The 18,808-nt window shown below is 44.3% G+C and overlaps 1 protein-coding gene and 4 non-coding genes across 7 annotated transcripts; 1 reads left to right on the top strand and 4 right to left on the bottom strand.

Annotated features, from left to right (window-relative positions):
• RNASE12 (ribonuclease A family member 12 (inactive)) lies at window positions 67–7,948 on the bottom strand. Of its 3 annotated transcripts, XM_003360812.3 has the most exons (4): window positions 7,775–7,948; window positions 7,264–7,315; window positions 1,566–1,671; window positions 67–743 (listed from the first exon to the last, which is right to left on the bottom strand). In XM_003360812.3, the coding sequence occupies exons 2-4, from the start codon at window positions 7,282–7,284 to the stop codon at window positions 268–270; spliced, it is 603 nt and encodes a 200-aa protein (XP_003360860.1). In that variant the 5' UTR covers window positions 7,285–7,315; window positions 7,775–7,948; the 3' UTR covers window positions 67–267. The 3 variants fall into 3 exon arrangements, with proteins under 3 accessions (XP_003360860.1, XP_020954976.1, XP_020954977.1); XM_021099317.1 differs by lacking the exons at window positions 7,264–7,315; window positions 7,775–7,948 and adding an exon at window positions 2,266–2,284; XM_021099318.1 differs by lacking the exons at window positions 1,566–1,671; window positions 7,264–7,315; window positions 7,775–7,948 and adding an exon at window positions 1,020–1,158.
• On the bottom strand, window positions 14,080–14,151 carry TRNAP-AGG. Its single transcript has one exon. It is a non-coding gene; the product is annotated as a tRNA-Pro (tRNA).
• On the top strand, window positions 15,042–15,123 carry TRNAL-AAG. Its single transcript has one exon. It is a non-coding gene; the product is annotated as a tRNA-Leu (tRNA).
• On the bottom strand, window positions 17,367–17,438 carry TRNAP-AGG. Its single transcript has one exon. It is a non-coding gene; the product is annotated as a tRNA-Pro (tRNA).
• Window positions 17,819–17,891, bottom strand: TRNAT-UGU. Its single transcript has one exon. It is a non-coding gene; the product is annotated as a tRNA-Thr (tRNA).

The following is an 18,808-nucleotide window of genomic DNA, read 5'->3' as shown; positions in this document are numbered from 1 at the left end:
TAGGGAAAAACAAAATAAAGGGAGAGAGAAAGAAAAAAGACAAGGAATTAAAACAGAGTCAGAGTCTATGGTTTAATTCATCAGTTTTTTTTTAATTGAAGCAGAATAAAAAGATTCCAGCTCAGCAATCCTGGAAAGATAGACACATTACCATTTCACTCAAGGCATGACCCCTGTCCACAATTCAGTTGCACCTCAGGGAGAACCAGCATCTGTACCTCTGAGAGAGGAGAAGAGAGGATGGCAAACTCGGGTGCTGGTCTCAACTTATTCAAGATACCTCTGGATATTAACTGGCCCGATGTCATCACAAGTGACAACAATAAACCCCTCTGTGGGGGAAATGTGGTACCCGCAGGCAGGATATCTGGTCCCTTCGGTGAGCTTACAGACTGTCATTTTGAACTTGGTCTCACTCTGGAAGCATAGAAGGGCAGAATGGTTTTGGCAAGCCACCCTCTTGAGAGAATTGCAAACACTATTGATATATCGAGGCCTCTCATGGATGAAGATATGCTCCTTTTTGCAGGAGTTGTTGGGTTCCTTGATGACTCGTTGTATGATCATGTGGTTGCAGTACCTTATAGGAACGTCACTCTGAGGGTAGTCCACGTGCAAGTGCTCTAAGGTTACTGCCACTGCATCCCCATTCAACTCATGTTCCCAGAACAGAAGCAGCAGGAAAATTATCACCATGAGTATCATCAGGGGTATGAGGTCCTTCACATCTTTTGCTCTAACTCCTACAGAGGAAGAGGAGACAGAAAGTATCAGAGGGTAATCAGGCTCCCCTCAGCCCCATCCCCTGACTTCGCTCCCCTATCCTTCAGATATTTTAATTTCCTCTCTCTGCTAATAAAAATCATGCTAACCCTGCAAGATCCAGCTAGAGGTACAGGCTCCCCAAGAAAATCCTTTCTGACCACTTCAGCTGAATTTAGCATTAAGCTGTTCTCTAATTATTCCTGTTGTATTGTGTTTGTCGGCCTCCACAAGCTCCTTGACCATAGGTATCTCACCTCCTGTTTCTCCTGAATCCTTCGGAATGCTGGACACAGAGCTGAACCTACAGAAGGTATTAAAAGCATCCATGCCTGACTGATGTATTCCTATTGCTGAATGACTTTTTTTTTTTTTTTTTCGGTCTTTTGTCTTTTTGTTGTTGTTGTTGTTGTTGCTATTTCTTGGGCTGCTCCCGCGGCATATGGAGGTTCCCAGGCTAGGGGTTGAATCGGAGCTGTAGCCACCGGCCTACGCCAGAGCCACAGCAACTTGGGATCCGAGCCGCGTCTGCAACCTACACCACAGCTCACGGCAACGCCGGATCGTTAACCCACTGAGCAAGGGCAGGGACCAAACCCGCAACCTCATGGTTCCTAGCTGGATTCGTTAACCACTGCGCCACAACGGGAACTCCTGAATGACTTTCTTACCCATAATTGTCTTAATCTTAATTCTACTCAATTCAATATGCTTTGTGTACCGTCTACTGATCCATTCTTCGCAATTCCTTCCCAATCTCTCCCCTTGTCGACCCCGCTTGGCTCTGTGCTCAATCCTCTTACCTTTCCTTTTTGCTGGAGCTCCCAAAGGTAACATATTCTTGTGATCATGGATCTGAGAAAGTCCTTTGTGTCTCACTATTTCCAACCAGTTGGGTGTGGGGAGGGCCTAAGTGGGAAAAAGCCGAAAGGGCAGGGCCTTGGAGGAGTGTACTTGGCTGCCATCCCGAGAGAAGAAAAGTTACTTTCAGAGGGACAGTTGGGTAAGGCAGGTCCTGAATATGTCCTCACTAAACAAGTGTGGACTTTTCCAAGCATTCATCAAAGTCCCAAAGTGTGCCAGGCATGGTGCTATTTTCCCAAATTTTCATCAGTCCTTACCACAAACCTGTGAGGTAGCTATTATCTCCAGTTCATTCATGAAGAAATGAGTTGCAGTAAGTTTCAGGTAGGGATGTGGGATGGCAAGAGCAATAAAGATCTCACCTTCTTGGAGTTCCCATCGTGGCTCAGTGGTTAACGAATTCAACTAGGAACCACGAGGTTGCAGGTTCGATCCCTGGCCTCGTTCAGCGGGTTAAGGGTCTGGCATTGCCATGAGCTGTGGTGTAGGTTGCAGACGTGGCTTGGGTCCCATGTTGCTGTGGCCCTGGTGTAGGCTGGCGGCTACAGCGCCAATTAGACCCCTAGCCTGGGATCCTCTATATGCTGCGGGAACGGCCCTAGAAAAGGCAAAAAAAGACAAAAAAAAAAAAGATCTCACCTTCTCAATGGTTAAACCTTGAACTCCAGTTTCAGCAAGTTTTCTTCCCATGTGGTATCCAGGAGAGAGCAGAAACAATTCCCTGAAATTACGTTAGTCTTGATAAAGCCCTGGACTCCTGCACCGTATGGCAGTGGTTTCCCAACTTTGTTGAACATTGGGATCTCCCTGGTGTTTTTTAATGCCAGTGTGAGACATTCTGCTTTAACTGGTGCTGGATAAGACCTGGGATTTGAAATCAGTAAAAACTTTCCCAGTGATTCTAATATGCAGCAAAATGTGGGAAGCACTGATTTATAGTATACCTGAGAGACCTACCTGGATTGTTAGTAGATGGGGACTTGGTAAAAGATAATGGCTCAAGGTATTGAGACAATAGAATTCTTTTTGTTTCCATCATCTCCTGCTCTTTGATACAGGAATGGGAAAATGGACTTAATTTTACAACTTCTTGCACGGAAATGATCTCTCTTTTGGAAAGACAGCTACATAGTTTCTTTCGTACATATCTGCATTTTTCTAATTGGCAAGAAGAAAGCTATTTGGGGGTTAAAATGTTCTAGGAAGGACAGAGGATCCTGGTAAAGTCTTCAAAGCATGCATCTCTATACAACACATATAAAAGCTTAATTCCTGACCATGAAAAAGAACAACTCAGAAGTTATTATTTACTTTCCAAAAACTTTCATTCTGGGTGTCCTTTCACAATTCAAACTGTTCTGTTTTGGATATGTGTTGCAAAAAATGCCACAAAGATATAAGTGCATAATTAATTGTTGATGAATTTTTCAATTAACAAATTTCGATTTGCACACCATCTTGCAGAAGCATTTCCATTGCCAGGAACTATATCAAAGTTCCTGTCGTAGCTCAGTGGAAACGAACCTCACTAGTATCCATGGGGATGCAGCTTCAATCCCTGGCCTCACTCAGTGGGTTCAGGATCCAGTGTTGCTGTGAGCTGTGGTGCAGATCACAGATGTGGCTTGGACCTGGCATTGCTGTGGCTGTGGTGTAGGCCAGGGACTACAGCTCCAATTTGTCCCCTAGCCTGGGACCCTCCATATGCCACCCAGTGCAGCCCTAAAAGAAAAAAAACAAAACAAAACAAAAAAAACAGGAAGAGGAACTATATCTACATATTGAAACATGTTCAATATTTCTTGCCAGGACTTCCAAGCAGCTAAATTATAGATGTTACACTAAGTTTACAGGAAGGAGCTAAGTCTCGTTACAAAATCTATTTTCAACTGAGGCAACTAAGACCTGTTTCTACATTTCAGAGTATTACCCTCCTGAGATAGAGTTGAGACTGGTCTTGAATGTTTAATAGTGCTGGCAGCCTTGGAGAAAACATTTGTAATGCCTAACATCAATTAAGGATTAGTATGTAGGGGTTACCGTCGTGGCTCAGTGGTTAACAAATCTGACTAGGAACCATGATGTTGCAGGTTCGATCCCTGACCTTGCTCAGTGGGTTTAAGGCTCCGGTGTTGCCGTGAGCTGTGGTGTGGGTTGCAGACGTGGCTTGGAACCCACGTTGCTGTGGCTGTGGTGTAGGCCAGTGGCTACAGCTCCGATTCAACCCTTAGCCTGGGAACCTCCATATGCCTCGGGATCGGCCCAAGAAATGGCAAAAAGACAAAACAAACAAACAAAAAGAGGATTAGTATGTAGATATAAAGAATGTCTTCATATCAACAATGAAAAGACAGGAAATTCCAGGGAAGAAAAGATGATCAAAAGCTGTGAAAAGGCAATTTTAGAAGAGGAAGCCAACATGGATGATGACCTATGTTTAACTTCATTAGTAATCAAATCAAAATTAACATAGTAAAGAGATACTGGTTTATAACCATCAAATTATCAACAACTAGAAAATCTAATATCTAGAAACATGAAAATCGGTGTGGTGATATTGGAAAGTAATCTGGAAGTATTTGGTTAAATTATGAATGAATGTAATCTGAGAACTTGTGACCCCCCATTCTGAGCATAGACTCCAACAGTATTTTCCCTGATTGAGTGCATGCAGGGATGTTCATTATGGCATAATTGGTGGCAGAAAGAGCTGCAGTTAACTTAAGTGTCCCTCATTGAGGGATGGAGAAGTAACGATGTGTTAGGTACACAGAATAAAGTAGTATAAAACAATTTCAAATAATGCATGAGCTTTATTTATTTTTATTTATTTTTTTGTCTTTTTGCCATTTCTTGGGCCACTCCCACGGCATATGGAGGTTCCCAGGTTAGGGGTCTAATTGGAGCCGTAGCCGCCAGCCTACACCAGAGCCACAGCAACGTGGGACCCAAGCCGTGTCTGCAACCTACACCACAGCTCACGGCAACGCTGGATCCTTAACCAACTGAGCGAGGCCAGGGATTGAACCTGCAACCTCGTGGTTCCTAGTTGGATTCGTTAACCACTGAGCCACGATGGGAACTCCAAATAATGCATGAGCTTTACAAACAGAAACATGCATAGAGGGAGTTCTCCCGGGCTCAGCAGTTAACAAATCTGACCACTATCCATGAGGATGTAGGTTCAATCCCTGGCCTAACTCAGTGGGTTAAGGATCTGGCATTGACGTGAGCTGTGGTCGCAGACACGGCTTGGATCTCACGTGGCTGTGGCTGTGGCTGTGGTGTAGGTTGGCAGCTATACCTCTGATTGGACCCCTCACCTGGGAACCTCCATATGCCCCTAGCCCTAAAAAAAAAAAAAAAAAAAAAGACACACGCAAAAAAATCAGTGAAGTGTTGTAAGTAACAAATAAATTGCTACCTAGCAGGTATAGATCTTATCCTACAAACTTAGGGAAGAAAATTTGCATCACCATTTTGCTTTTATTTTATTTTTTGGACACACCCATGACAAATGGAATTTTCCAGGTCAGGGATGGAACCCGACCACAGGAGTGACCAAGCCACGGCAGCTGACAATCCCAGTTCTTTAACTCGCTGTACCACAAGGGAACTCCACCTTATTACCTTTATATAAAATCAAAACTAATTCTGGGTCTTCTGCCCTACTAAGCTCCAGAGAAATTCAACTTAGCCATTATTACAGTTTCCTTTTCCTCCCAAGAGACCCAGGGGAATCTGGGCGGATACTGTCCTTTATTCCTTCTCCCTGTGGGGCTGGAATTAGCCAACAGCACTAACCAGGGGACGAACATTCTTATTATCTTCCTTTATAAAAGCTCCTCCAATACGGGATTCAAATCCAGGATTTTTTTTTTTTTTTTTTTTGCTTTTTGTCTTTTTAGGGCCATACCTGTGGCATATGGAGGTTCCCAGGCTAGGGGTCTAATTGGAGCTGTAGCCTCCAGCCTACGCCAGAGCCACAGCAACACCAGATCCAAGCCGCATCTGCAACCTACACCAAAGCTCAGGGCAATGCCTGATCCTTAACCCACTGAGCGAGGCCAAGGATCGAACCTGCACCCTTATGGTTCTTAGTAGGATTTGTTTCCACTGCACCACAACGGGAACCCCTATATATTATTTTTAATATTTTCTTCCATTATGGTTTATCACAGGGCTAGTAATTAAAAATATGGAAACCTGGGCCTTACACCAGACCTAATTAATCAGTCTCTGGAGGTGAGGCCCTGGAATCTGCATTTGCAGTTATCTCTGGTGATTATAATGCACCTGATGATTAAGGATCACCATAGTAGATGAGCCCCAAATTGCTAAATGGCATAATAATTTCTAGAGTTGCACCCAACCCACAACTAAGGTGAGTTTTTCTTTATTATGTGGGTTATTCAATATCCCAATATGAAACCACGGCATCTGGATTACTTCCCTGGTTCAGAGCTTCCACAAGACAAAGGGTATGTACTTGCCTCACATCACGTGACTCAGGCAGCTCCTCAGAGTGCTCCCCCCGACCTCAGAGTGTCCCCCCTGGACCTTAGAGTGCTCCCAGACATACCATTGGAGGAAGGATTGGTCTGCGTTTCTTACCCTTAATCACCTATATTTCATAGCCCTTAATTACTTGTGTTTAAACCAGTTCAAGGACCCTAGAGATGAGCTGGAGTGATCTGGGTTCCACCAGGGGGGGAGATGCCAGGGTCAGGAAGCAGGGAAGGGAGAAGTGAGAATCTCTCTCTGGCTTGGAAGCAGGGCCAAGGTGGGGATGATTGGCAATGAAGGAGCTGCGAAGGTTGTTTAAAGCAGAACACACTCTCCCCTTGCCCCCCACCATTCTCTAGCCTTCTTTTCCTACTTCTCTATCAGCCAAATTACACCGTGCAGCACCACTTTTTTTGGTGGGGGGCGGGGGGCTTGCACCCATGCATGCAGAAGTTCTTGGGCCAGGGATTGAACCGCACCACAGTAGTGACCCGAGCCACTTCAGTGAAAATGCCAGATCCTTAACCCACTGAGCCACATGGAAACTCCTAGAGCCACTCTTAAGACAAAAGGTTGTAAGTACTTCTGGGTTGGGATCTACTTTCTTTCCTCCCTATGCTTTTTCACTAAGGAACCCTCCCAAACCATTGCCACCAACAAACTTGATGTGGACAATAGTCAGATGATAGATAACTCAGGCTTATTTCTAGCCTGGGAAGTAAAACTTGCCCATGAAGAAATCTATGCTGGTTCCCACAAACTCTCAGGTGTTCAGTATAAGCCCACATTTCAAGATATCTTCCTGAGTGCCATGCGAAGGGGGTGGGCCTTAGTCAGTCCCTCCAGGAATCTCTCCTTGAATTGACCACCTCCATCTTCTCCTTGGGCCCCCATAAAAAGCCCTGCTCCATGCTTCCTGCACACAACAGAGCCTTAGCAATTACTATGTGGTATGGCAAAGGCTGGATCTGGCCTTTTCTGCCTCGTGCAATGTGCTTCTGGAGAGCCAGGACAATGTACGTGCTTGCTCTTGCACACCACCTGGTACTCACAGGAGATCAAAAAGGGTTCATGGAGTGGATAAAAGGGTAAAAGATTTCAGATCTTTCTCTTCTTCTGCCACTAACTCACCTGTGTTCTTGGGAAAGACATGCCACCTCTCAGAGTCCCGGTTCCTTCATCTCTAAAATGGAGATGGTAGAAAAGAATAAAGGAAGAATGCCATGATCTATAAGGTCCCTTTCTGCTGTCACAAACGAAGGCTCTGAGCTAAATTTAAAGGACCCCAATGGTTATTTTTGAAGATGACAATTCTATGGTACCCCTGCTGTTTTCCTCGACCCTGGAGATGGGGAGCTGGATCCTTGACATCAGACCCAGAAGTGGGGATGGAGAAGTATGATGATTCAGAAGTATGGTGGAGTAGTCTGTGAAACGACCTCAGACATTGGCATTCTGAGACACCTCCCTAAATCAAAGAGACACCTCCCTAAATCAAAAACACTTACCATTGCAAAAAAAAAAAAAAAAAAGAAAGAAAAGGTATGAAGCCTCCCTAATTCTGGAGGGGCTGACCGGTTACCTTTGACAATCACAGAGCTGTTTTCTAGATAAGCAATTAATAGCAGGATTCAGGCAATACCTTCAGGAGCCTCTGGGCACTATTCCAGCTGGCTTCCCTCCACTTCACTTGTCTCCGTTCAGGTGAGATGGATAGACTGAAGCTTGCATGTGTCCAAGAACAAGCTGCTGCTGATTTGGGCAGGACATGTTCTGAATCTGGGGCTATCAACCTCAGCCTCGCAGGTACAGCCCCAGGCTATGCACACAGCAGGCAGGCAGGTCCTGACTTCCCTTGGGGACAAACCAAACCTTTTTTTTTTTTTGGTCTTTTTGCCTTTTCTTGAGCTGCTCCTGTGGCATATGGAGGTTCCCAGGCTAGGGGTCCAATCGGAGCTGTAGCCACCAGCCTACGCCAGGGTGACAGCAATACAGGATCTGAGCCACATCTGTGACCTCTACCACAGGTCAGGGCAACGCCAGATCCTTAACCCACTGGCAAGGCCAGGGATCAAACCCGCAACTTCATGGTTCCTAGTCAGATTTGTTAACCACTGCGCCACGACAGGAACCCTTTTTCTTTTTTTTCTTTTTCTTTTTTTTTTTTTAAATTTTACTTGTATTCCTGAAATGACTGCCACCAGGCCCAGAGGAGGTCAGGTTGAGGGGAGGTTGCCCTAAATGCATCTATCAGCTGTTTGGTAGGCTCTTCAGTCTCTCCCCTCTGAGAATGCTTTGATCACAGCATACCTGGCTTCTCCTGTGCGTCCCCAGGCTGAGCCCTCAACGGTTTCCTTTGATCCTCATTGAAGGAGGAACACTAACCCAGTCTCCCCTACACTAAACTTCCCTCTCCTACATCACCTCCAAGTACTTTCACATCTCACATTCCACTCCCAGCTCCACTCACCTCTTGGGAGCCAGTTCCAGCTTCCCTGAAAATCAGATTGATATGTTCCCAGGAGGATGGAGACAATCCTCCCAACCCTCAAATGTGGCTGTTCACCTTGGAGACCTGCTGTGGACATCCTCTCCCAGAATGTGGAGGCTCAGGTTGGGCAGCAAGAAACAATGGCCTATGGAAAACAACTGCCTGCATTGATTAACCACCTGCAAGGATTAATTGCCCTCTGTCACGGGACTTGACCCCCTCTCCCTCCCTTGACCTTCCCCTCCTCCTTCGTCGTTCCTGCCTTAAGTTCCCGCCATGAACTCCAGTCACAGATTCCTGCTGCGGATCCTTTATAAGCCTGGCACCTCCTCACAGTCAGAGCTGGCGCCATCTTGAGTTCAGCCCATGCCCCTCTGATGCCTTAATAAATCTCTTTTGCTTTATTAACTTGGCCTTGTGCATTCCTCCCTTGGCAAACCTAGCACAGATGATTCCTTGCAAGCAGATGAATAATAATTGCCCCCTGACCCCGCATAATCATCAAAGGCCTTAAGGAACCCAGATGTAATAAACAAACAATCAAAACAAAACCCAAACAAACACAAACCCCCCCCCAACAACCGAAAAAACACTCTCCCTTTTCGGAAGCCTCCAGTTAGAGCGGAATGGGCAGCGGCCTGGGAGTTGTGAAAGTCCTATTTTCACAGTGGCTCTGCCACTAAGAAACTCTGTGACCCTGAGCTTAATTCCTGGGTCTCATTGACCTCCTTTGAAGTGTCTGGGAGCTGGCAGAGTTGGTGGAATGCACAAAATAAAAACAACTAGCAAATTTAGAGAGATAAAACACATCCAGCTGTAACCTTCTCTGATGGAGGGCTCTGTGCTTGCTTATAAAAAGGGCTCCCCATGGCTTTTTGTCAACTCTACTCTACCAGAATAATCTTTAAAACACAAAGGTAGTTCAGTGCCTGTGCTCTCCATCCCCACCCCCACTTAAAATGTATTAGTTTTAGGGGGTTTTTCATAAATCGTGAAATAATGACCACAGTTCTTCCCTCAGCCTACTGGGCCTTGCACAGGAGCCTCTCCCCAAAACCACCCTCCCTCTCTCTCCCTCTTTATACTCCCCTTTTCAGTTCCCTGAACTCATCAGGCTTCATCCCAACTCAAGGTTTTTAACATCTAGTTCCCTCATTATGTTCCCGATTCAATTCACCCCTCCCCATTCTGCCTGCTTAAATTCTGTGTGTTCTTTCTTTCCTTAGATAAGCCTTCCTAGAAACCCCCAGGTGAGTAAGCAGCCTCTCCTGTGCTGTATCACATTCTGTACTTTTCTTTTGCGGTCCTTCTTTATCACTAGCATAACAGGGTAACTGCATTTCTTGGTTTAAAAAAAAAAAAAAAAAGGATTGTTTCCTGAGGGCAGAAACACATCTTCCTGGTTCCCTGCGGAAATCTCTGCTCCAAGCACAGTGCCTAGTATACAGCAAAAGTTCAATAAATGTTTCTCAATAAATAACTCGATAAATGTTGATTGAATGGAAGAACGCATGAGTGAATGACCTGAAGGAACTACATTTTGCTCTGAAAGGATAGCACCAAAGAGCTATCCTCTCCAAAAGTTATCATCTCTTTGATACTTTTGGTGGGAACTTGTAGCACCATATGGACATAAAATCAGAAAGATCAATGAAAGGAAAGAAAAATGTTGATTTACCTCTACTTCAAGGCCTTAAATCTATGCTTGTCACCCAGCCCTCATCTTCGGCTGTTAAAGTCCAACTCTAGAGATTCGTTAGGGGGTGAGAACTGTTTCCTTCTTTCCTTCTGTGTCCATGGTGTGCCATCTACTTTAAAAAGCAGTTCAGCTTAATTCCATGGAGACTATCTCCATGACAATAACACAGCTCTCTCCCCTATAATTTCCACATCTATATAATGCACACAGAAGGATCAGCTAAAAGTAGCGAGGTCCCTAGAAATTAATTTTTAATCCGCAATCTCTCCTTTTAGACTCATGGTAGTATTTTGTTTTTCCACAAGGGGGCAGACTTGAACTTGGGCTCATAACTCTTGAGGGCCAGGACACTTTGCCTATTCTGTACATACTTTGTGACCAACAATATGTTCTCACTTTCTGCTTCATATACTCCTCCCGGCATTCTCCTCACATATGAACAATGTTTATTTAGGACTCATAGTCACAGTGATCCCTCATCACAAAACCTGTAAGCGAATTTGATAAATTCTCTTGGGTTGTACATCTCCTTCCTTAATCTGTTTTCCTTTTCCTCTGCAGTTTCCCTGTTGTGGGCTTTTGTTCCCCACTGCATTAAGTCAGTTATTTTACAGACTTGTACAGAATGAATCCGCTAAATGCAATCTTACGGTGTGACCTCAAAACACCATCTGGTTCAGAATTTGCCCAAAGCGGTAAGAGCCTGAAGCAGCCCTGTGCTTCAGCAGCTCTGCCTGGAGCAAGTTTGCAACAGGAGTCAAAGGCACTGATGTACAATTTACAGCCGCCAAGAGACTACTTTGTGCCTTCCTTTATGTCCAGGTGGAAGAAACTTTCAGTGCATCTATAAAGCATTTATAGATCCATACTGTGGTCCAGAAGGGGAGCTGCCACAGAATATATTTCAGGCATGGCTTCCCTCAGACTTTTCCAGGGGATGACACACACAGAGGATTCCCAACTATAAGAGCCCTCTATTCAAGCCCCAAATACCTCCATGCCCCTATCTCTCCCCCCCCGCCCCGGGGATCACAGGATCAGGGATTCCTTAAATAGGGATTCCTGTGTATCTTTATTTAAAACAATTCATAGAATTCATTTAACAAATATTTGATTAGCTTCTAGGTTCTAATAACTGTTCCAGCCTCTGAGACTTTAGCAGTTAAAAAAAAGTTTTGTTCTTATGGAGTTTCCATTCTAGTAGTGGGGGAAGGACAATTAATAAAACAACAGCAGAAGCAGCAACAAAAGCCAAGTGGTGGTAGATGCAAAGAAGAAAATTAAAGTTGAGAAAGGGGAGTAGGGAGCAACCGGTCAGAGAAGTTCTCACTGATAACATCTGAGCAGAGATCTTAAAAGCAGTGAGGAATGGAACCATGCAGATATGAGGGAGATAAATTTAAAGCAGAGAGAAGAACACTATAAAAGCATTGAGGTGGTAGTTTCTGAGGAGTGCTAGAGGTTAATGTAGTTGGAATGTAGCCAGCAAAGGGAGGAATGATAGGAGATAAGGTCAAAGAAGTGAGGACAGTCCAAGAAATGGCAAAGTCATACACAGATTTTCTTAAACCATGGCAAGGAGTTTTGATTTTATGTGAAATGAAATGGAGATGCATCAGAGAGTTCTCTTTTGTTTTTGTTTTCTGCCCCATCAATGGGCACGCAGAAGTTCCAGGGACCAGGGATCAAACCTGTGGATGGATCACTCTGTTACAGGCTTTGGGTCCCCTTCAAGGAGATTAAATCCAAAAGTGTCATTGCAATGCCCCCTCCCCGACTTTGAGCGACCTGGACTGCTCACTGCCTACTAGGGAAGGAGTGTCGCCCATTCCTCTCCTGCCTCTATAGAACCTGTTCCCCTACCGTTGTTCCCCAGGCAAATAAGGTATCCTGCCCCAAACCTATCAGAAGATCAAATGTGACCGGTACAGGGATCAAACAACACTCAGCCCTTTGCACAGCACAGGGGGTGGGGGCAGGAGAAATTGGGTCTCCACTCAGGTCCGCAGCGTGAGAATATAAAAACACTTGTAAATTGAGGTGGGCTCTTTTTAACCTGTGTGTTCTCTCTCTCTCTCTCTCTGAAAATGTATTTTCATTTTAATAAATTTGTAAAACTCCTCCCAGGGACTGAGGAAACTGCAATTTTATCATTCCGGAACAAACTATTAACTCTACAGCAGTGACTACACAGAATCTTTGACTGCTAGGCCACCATGGAACTCCTATCAGAGAGTCTTAAGCAGAGCAGTGATCAGCTCTGTCCTAGGTTTTAATAGGATCATTCTACATGCTCTGCTGAGAATAGACACAAAGGCCAACCAGGGAGGTCTGCAAGGGAGCTACTGCAGTACGCAGAGGAGAGGTGGTGGTACCTTGGGTACAGTGGTGGCAGAGGAGGTGATGAGAAGTGTTTGGACTCTGAAAATAGTCTAAAGGTACAGTTAACATCATTTGCTAAAGGATAGAATGTAGGTTATAAGAGAGAGCACGAAGGATGATTCCAAGATTGTTTCACAGTTCTTCCAAATGTCTGAAGAAGTACTAGGAGCTAAATACTCAGCAGCATTACTAAGAGTGAAGTGAGAAATACTTGTGGTTTCTTGGTCTTGTTTATCAGGTGAGTCAGGGCACATATGACAGAAATAGGAGGATGTGAACACTGCATACCCCAAAGGTAGGAAGGATGTAGGAGTGAAGGGCATGAGAGTCTAGCCCTTCTGTAGGGAATGAAAGCCCCCTACCTCCACCCAGGTACATATCCACCTCAAATAAAGCAGGTCAAACCACTGGGCTGTCTCATTTCTTTTGAAGTTTCCTGCTCTTAGCACAGTGTTTCTGTGGCTTGGGAAAGTAAGGAGGATCACAGAGATAAACTAAGTCTGGCACATGGTTGGCCTCAAAACTAAACTTGGAAAGAGGAAACACCAGCTGGAAGGGGGTGCTTCTGGGGCGGGGGGGCGTGGAGTGGGATGCAGGATGTCTAGTGTTGCTGGGATACTGGCATGGTCTCCAGCTGTGGCCTGTAGAGCAATTGGGTAGCATCTGCATCTCCAAGGTCAACACTAATTATGCCTGGAGATCCTTTTAAAGAATAACCATGTGCCGGCCCTATCCTCAAAGATCTAATGTAATTGGCTTGGGGTTGGACTGTCAATGAATGATTGAATAGTTTATAGTATATAATAATAATATGCCTGCATATCAGTGAGTCTAATAGGCAGGCAAGTTTGAGCGTCCCTGTTGAGACGTTCATCCCCAGAGTGCTATACCACCACCGATTCCCGCACCCCCACGCACACACGCAAGGGTCCTGGATGTTAGGTTTGAACGACAGAGCGAGTCCAGCCTTTCTGTGACACTTCTCCTCAACACATTTGCTGACCTGCGGAGGTCCCAGAAACCAGAGTGGTCCCCAAGTTTACGGTGGAGGAAAATCGAGGATTATGCGAAACTGTTCATATAAAATACTCCTCCACAACTCCTGAAGGGAAAATACCTGGATTAAAAAAAACAACAACAAACAAACCACTGCAAAGAGAAATGAAGGTTGATTTTAGAAATAACGATTTCGTAGAAGAAATACTATATGAAATACACGTAATAAAATCTGGTATTTATCGTCGTGATTTAATAACACAAGGAACATTTGTCTAAAGACTAAGACATAAATTTCTATTAGCGGAGTATAAAATAGTAACATTAGCTACAATGGTTGCTTGCTAAACGTGAGGAAGCTGACTAGGCAGCAAAAGTAGGGCTCGTCCGGGATTTGAACCCGGGACCTCTCGCACCCTAAGCGAGAATCATACCCCTAGACCAACGAGCCACCTGTACCACCGCTATCAATTCCCAAACTTTAGCAAAGAAACTTTTAGCCACGTCTACAGTTGGTCATAAACTCTTCTAACAACTATGGGCATGGGTGACATCTACTGGAAGAAAAAAATCACTGCACTCTCTTCCGGAATGCTGTGCTGCAGATGTTTTTTAGGAAAAAAATTGAGGATCAAGGAGAATAATCGCGCTGCATGTTTTGGCTCCCCAGTGAATCAAAGAAGCTGCGGGAATGATGGCATGAAATCATAGCAGGGACACAGCTGAACGGGGATCCCACGGCATTGAGGAGGGGAGAGGACACGCGTTCACGACAGGGCAGCCTCTTTAAGGTAACGACCACTCTGCCCGATGCCGGCCAGAGAGCTGGGCCCAGGTCGGGAGGCTTCTCCCAGCTTCGGCGCATTACTGACCGGTTTCTGGGTTCATCCAGTCTGGGACGTTTCTAGACCTGCCTTAAGTACTATGAAATTCACTGCCTGGAGAGCTTCCGTGACTCCTCTGGGAAGACCCAGGCACCTTCTCGCCGCAGCATCCCAGACTCAGAAAACTTCAAGCAGCGAAAGCTCTCGCCTAGTGGCGCCTTCCGTGGAGAGCCCCCCAGGCCCGAGAGGGCGCCCATTCTCCCGGGTGACCAAACTGTGCCGGCCCCAGGCAGGCGCTCCGTACTTGTTAGAACTAACAAAGGTTGCTTGGTCGGTCTCTCGAGATGCCCTGCACTTGTGTACTAGAGCTCTTTCCACCAATCTCAAGTACTGTGGTTTCAAAGAATAAAGTAAAATAAATCAAGGGGGAAAGATACAAAGAACTACCTAAAACTGCAAATATAGGAACAAATAAGCACAGAGTAGAGGGTAAGTAATAAAACTTTCTCTTAGCAGAGGTAGCGTGGCCGAGCGGTCTAAGGCGCTGGATTAAGGCTCCAGTCTCTTCGGGGGCGTGGGTTCGAATCCCACCGCTGCCACTCGTACCTTTTTCCTCAAGCCAGCCACGACTGCACTGCAAGACAGTTGAACTTTCCTCTTGAGTCCAGCCACTTGTTTTTACTGATAGAGAATGTGGGAGTGCGCTGTTTTAGGACCCTCATGTTTCTGAGCCTTTCATTAATTCAAAGTTCTTCTTTAAGTGATAGATAACAACAGTCATAAGATTATAATACCTTTGAATCCATGGTTTCCCAAAGGCAAAATGCTAGGACTTTAATATCATAAACCTGTAAGTTTTGCTTTGCCTTTCTTCACTCAGCCAAAGAGCATATTTTGAGCGGTTTTATTGTTATTGGCACTGTTCCACCGTGGAAGAGTAAAGGAAAAAAATGATTAAAACATATTGTCTGCCCACAAGGGAAGTTCACAGACCAAACTGAAAAAGTAAACCATAATTTTTCACAAAATGATTTTGAAACCTTTAAGACATCATCAAGCAAGAAACAAATGCAGTATAAAGGAAGGCAGTACAGTGTTAGGGGGAGGATAGTGAGGAAATTCTGGGCTCCACTGTTGCTGTTAGAATACCAGGGTCCTGTTCTCACACTACTAGCTGTGTGATCTTAGGCAAGTTGCTTATCTTCTGCCTGCCTGTTCCCTCATCTATAAAATGGAGATATCTTGTGGAAATATTATGAAATATAGTTCATACCTGTAAGGTGCTTAGAATAGAGTTTGGTAATCAAAGAAATGTGTTTTCATTACTTAGGTACATATTTTGCCACATTTCAGACCATTGAGCTGCCTCTTTCTTTTCTCCAATCTGAATTGAAATTCTGGGCTGAAATTCCACTAGCGTTTGATATTAAAAGACCAATTTTTTTTTAATTTTAAAAAATAAATAAAATTTTTAAAAGGGAGTTCCCTGATGGCCTAGAGGTTAAGAATCCAGCATTGTCACTGTTGTGGCTCAGGTCACTTCTGTCGCTTGGGTTCCACCCCTGGCTCACTTACACATGCTGTGGGCAAGGCCAAACAAATAAATAAAATTTTAAAAAGAGCAAATTGTCTACAGACAGCTACATTTAAAAAAATAGAGATGTGAAAGTCTTGATAATAACAAGATATATTATAGACATCTGTCATTCTAAGGCCCACAGATAAACAGTTTAGTGGGTTTTTTTTCATTGAGGAGAAGTCTGAATTGGGTACTTGAGCCAAAATGGAGAGATGAAGCATGATTTAGGCTTTCTATTTGTAGTGTAAGTCCATAGCCATGTATCCTATTCTTTGGGAAGATTCCAATCTGGGTCTACAAAAGCCAAAAGTAACTGCTATTTAATTGCGACTTCTAGAGGCCAGAGTGAGATCAAATATAAGGTAATATTCATTCACTCATTATTAATCACCTACTACACATTGCAGATAACAATGCTAAGTGCTGAGGGTATAGCAGCCAGCATAACAAAATCTTTGGCCCTATAATGTTTATATTCTAATGGGGGAGAAAAGAAAAAAAGAAACAATTAAATGTATATAAATATGTCAACTAGTGATCAATGCTGTGAAGAAAACAGCCTCCTGAAATGAGTGGGAAACTGCTTGGAAACTTCAAATAGTGCTTAAATACAAGGAGTTCCCCCACCCCCATCCTAGCCAAGAAATTGGGAGCTGAAACATGCTTACGTAATCACCATCTTATGTGTGTGCTATGTTATCCTTTAAAAAAGTTTTTATGTGTCATCATAGTGTTCTTTTTTCTTTTTCCTTTTCTTTCTTTCCCTCCCTTTCTTCCTTCTTTCATTTCTCTCACACTTCTTTTTAAAACCTTTCTGTAAAGTAGGGATGAATTCTGTTAACTCTAGCGGAGCAACAGTGTGTCGAGGGAATGTAAATCTCCAAAGGCAAATTTTAAAGACAAAATAATAATTTAAAAAAGTGTTTCGTGGGACGTTATCAACTTTGTTTATGGAGTGAATAGCTATTTATGATGAACAGGGTGGCTGGAGGTAGGCAGGGAGGGGGAAAGTTTTACCATTTCCGTTTCACGGCATATGCGCAGAGAGGACGAGATTTACCCGCTCCCAGGTCTGCCACTTGCACCAGCCTGCACGCCAGGGAGAGTGGGGAAACTCTTGATCAGACAGAATTCATAACTTGGAGCTGTCTCTAACTTTGTTTTTTCACATCCCCTAAGGGGCTTTTGCTGAAACTTTTCAAAACAAAGAAGAAAGAACAAAATGCCGTAACATTTTAAATAAGTTGTGAGAATTAAAATGCTGGGCTCGTCCGGGATTTGAACCCGGGACCTCTCGCACCCTAAGCGAGAATCATACCCCTAGACCAACGAGCCACGGAACAAATATGTTTTACGTCTGCCTCAAGGCTCACTCTCGTCACTAGGCGGGTCCCAAAAAACTGCGCGTTTGAGTGACTTCTATTGGCAGGAATGTGTATTTGTTTACCCAGATTGCATAAGCTTCGAGAGGCGAAGATTTTATCAGCCACTGTGGTGGATCCAGAGGGTGAGAGCAGCAGGGAAAGTACTTCCGCATTGCCCAAATGTCTTCTCGGGCGCTGCCAAAGAGGGAGAAATCTGCCCGAACAGCTGCGTTGGTAACCTAGCCCTTCTTTTCTAGTGCTTCTTAGCATAGGAGAGATCTTCAGGCACAGTTGCATGGGCACCCCAATCGGGCACAGACTCTCCTGAGGGAATCAGGGGTAAAAAGGAGTAGGCCCCAGCGAGATTTGAACTCGCGACCCCTGGTTTACAAGACCAGTGCTCTAACCCCTGAGCTATGGAGCCCTGGCTCGAGAAGCAGCTCTTTTCCTTCTCCCTTGGATGTATTAGTAAGCATAGTATTCTGAAATGGCAAATGAAGTTTTCATCCTAGCAAAAATCCAAGGCATCCTTCCAAAAACTGGAATCTTTTTGTGTCCTGTCAACGCCTCAAAAAAACCCCACTTTGAGCAGAGCCACTATTAAACTGTCTTCTCCCTTATCTTGATACTCTGTTGAGATATTGCCTTCTGTGCCTCTGGCGCCCAGAAAGGATGCAGACAGAATTCCAGGTATGTAGGCACGCAGGAAAACCACCTGAGAATTAAGAGGCGCATATAGAGGATATCTGATGGACAGGGAGGTTATGGTGTACTTCCTTCCCTTAATATGTTGGTTAAATCCACAGAGGAGGGGAGAAGAGATTTACCACAGTTGGTTTGGGTTTTTGGGGGTGTGGGGGTTGTGGTTTTTTGGAGGGAGAGGGAGGGGGATTATTACTTATGACAAACACCTTATTTTTTAATTTTATTGCAATATAGTCGACTTATAATATTGTGCTAGTATTAGGTGTACAGCAAAGTGAATCAGTTATACATATACATATGCATATTCCTTTTCAGATTCTTTTCCCATACAGGTTATGGAGTATTGAGTAGGTTTCTCTGTGCTATACAGTAGATTCTTGTTACTTATCTATTTTATACATATAACATGTATATGTTGTCCTTTCAGAATCCAGAGCCCCAAACCCTTGCTTGTATACTGGAATTCATGCCTCTCTCTCAAAGGTCCAGGGAAAGGAACAAGCAGCGAAGAGGTGCTGCTGAGGCAGACTTTATCCTTTGTCAAAGATGTATGGATTTACATATATCTTTGGTATGAAAAAATACAATTTTTTAAAAAAGGATTGTGTTTTCACTTTTTGGAAACCTTGTTTATGT

This window comes from Sus scrofa, chromosome 7 (genome assembly GCF_000003025.6).
Source record: "Sus scrofa isolate TJ Tabasco breed Duroc chromosome 7, Sscrofa11.1, whole genome shotgun sequence".
In the NCBI taxonomy this organism is placed as follows: domain Eukaryota; kingdom Metazoa; phylum Chordata; class Mammalia; order Artiodactyla; family Suidae; genus Sus; species Sus scrofa.
This window is presented reverse-complemented; position numbering and strand designations above follow the sequence as displayed.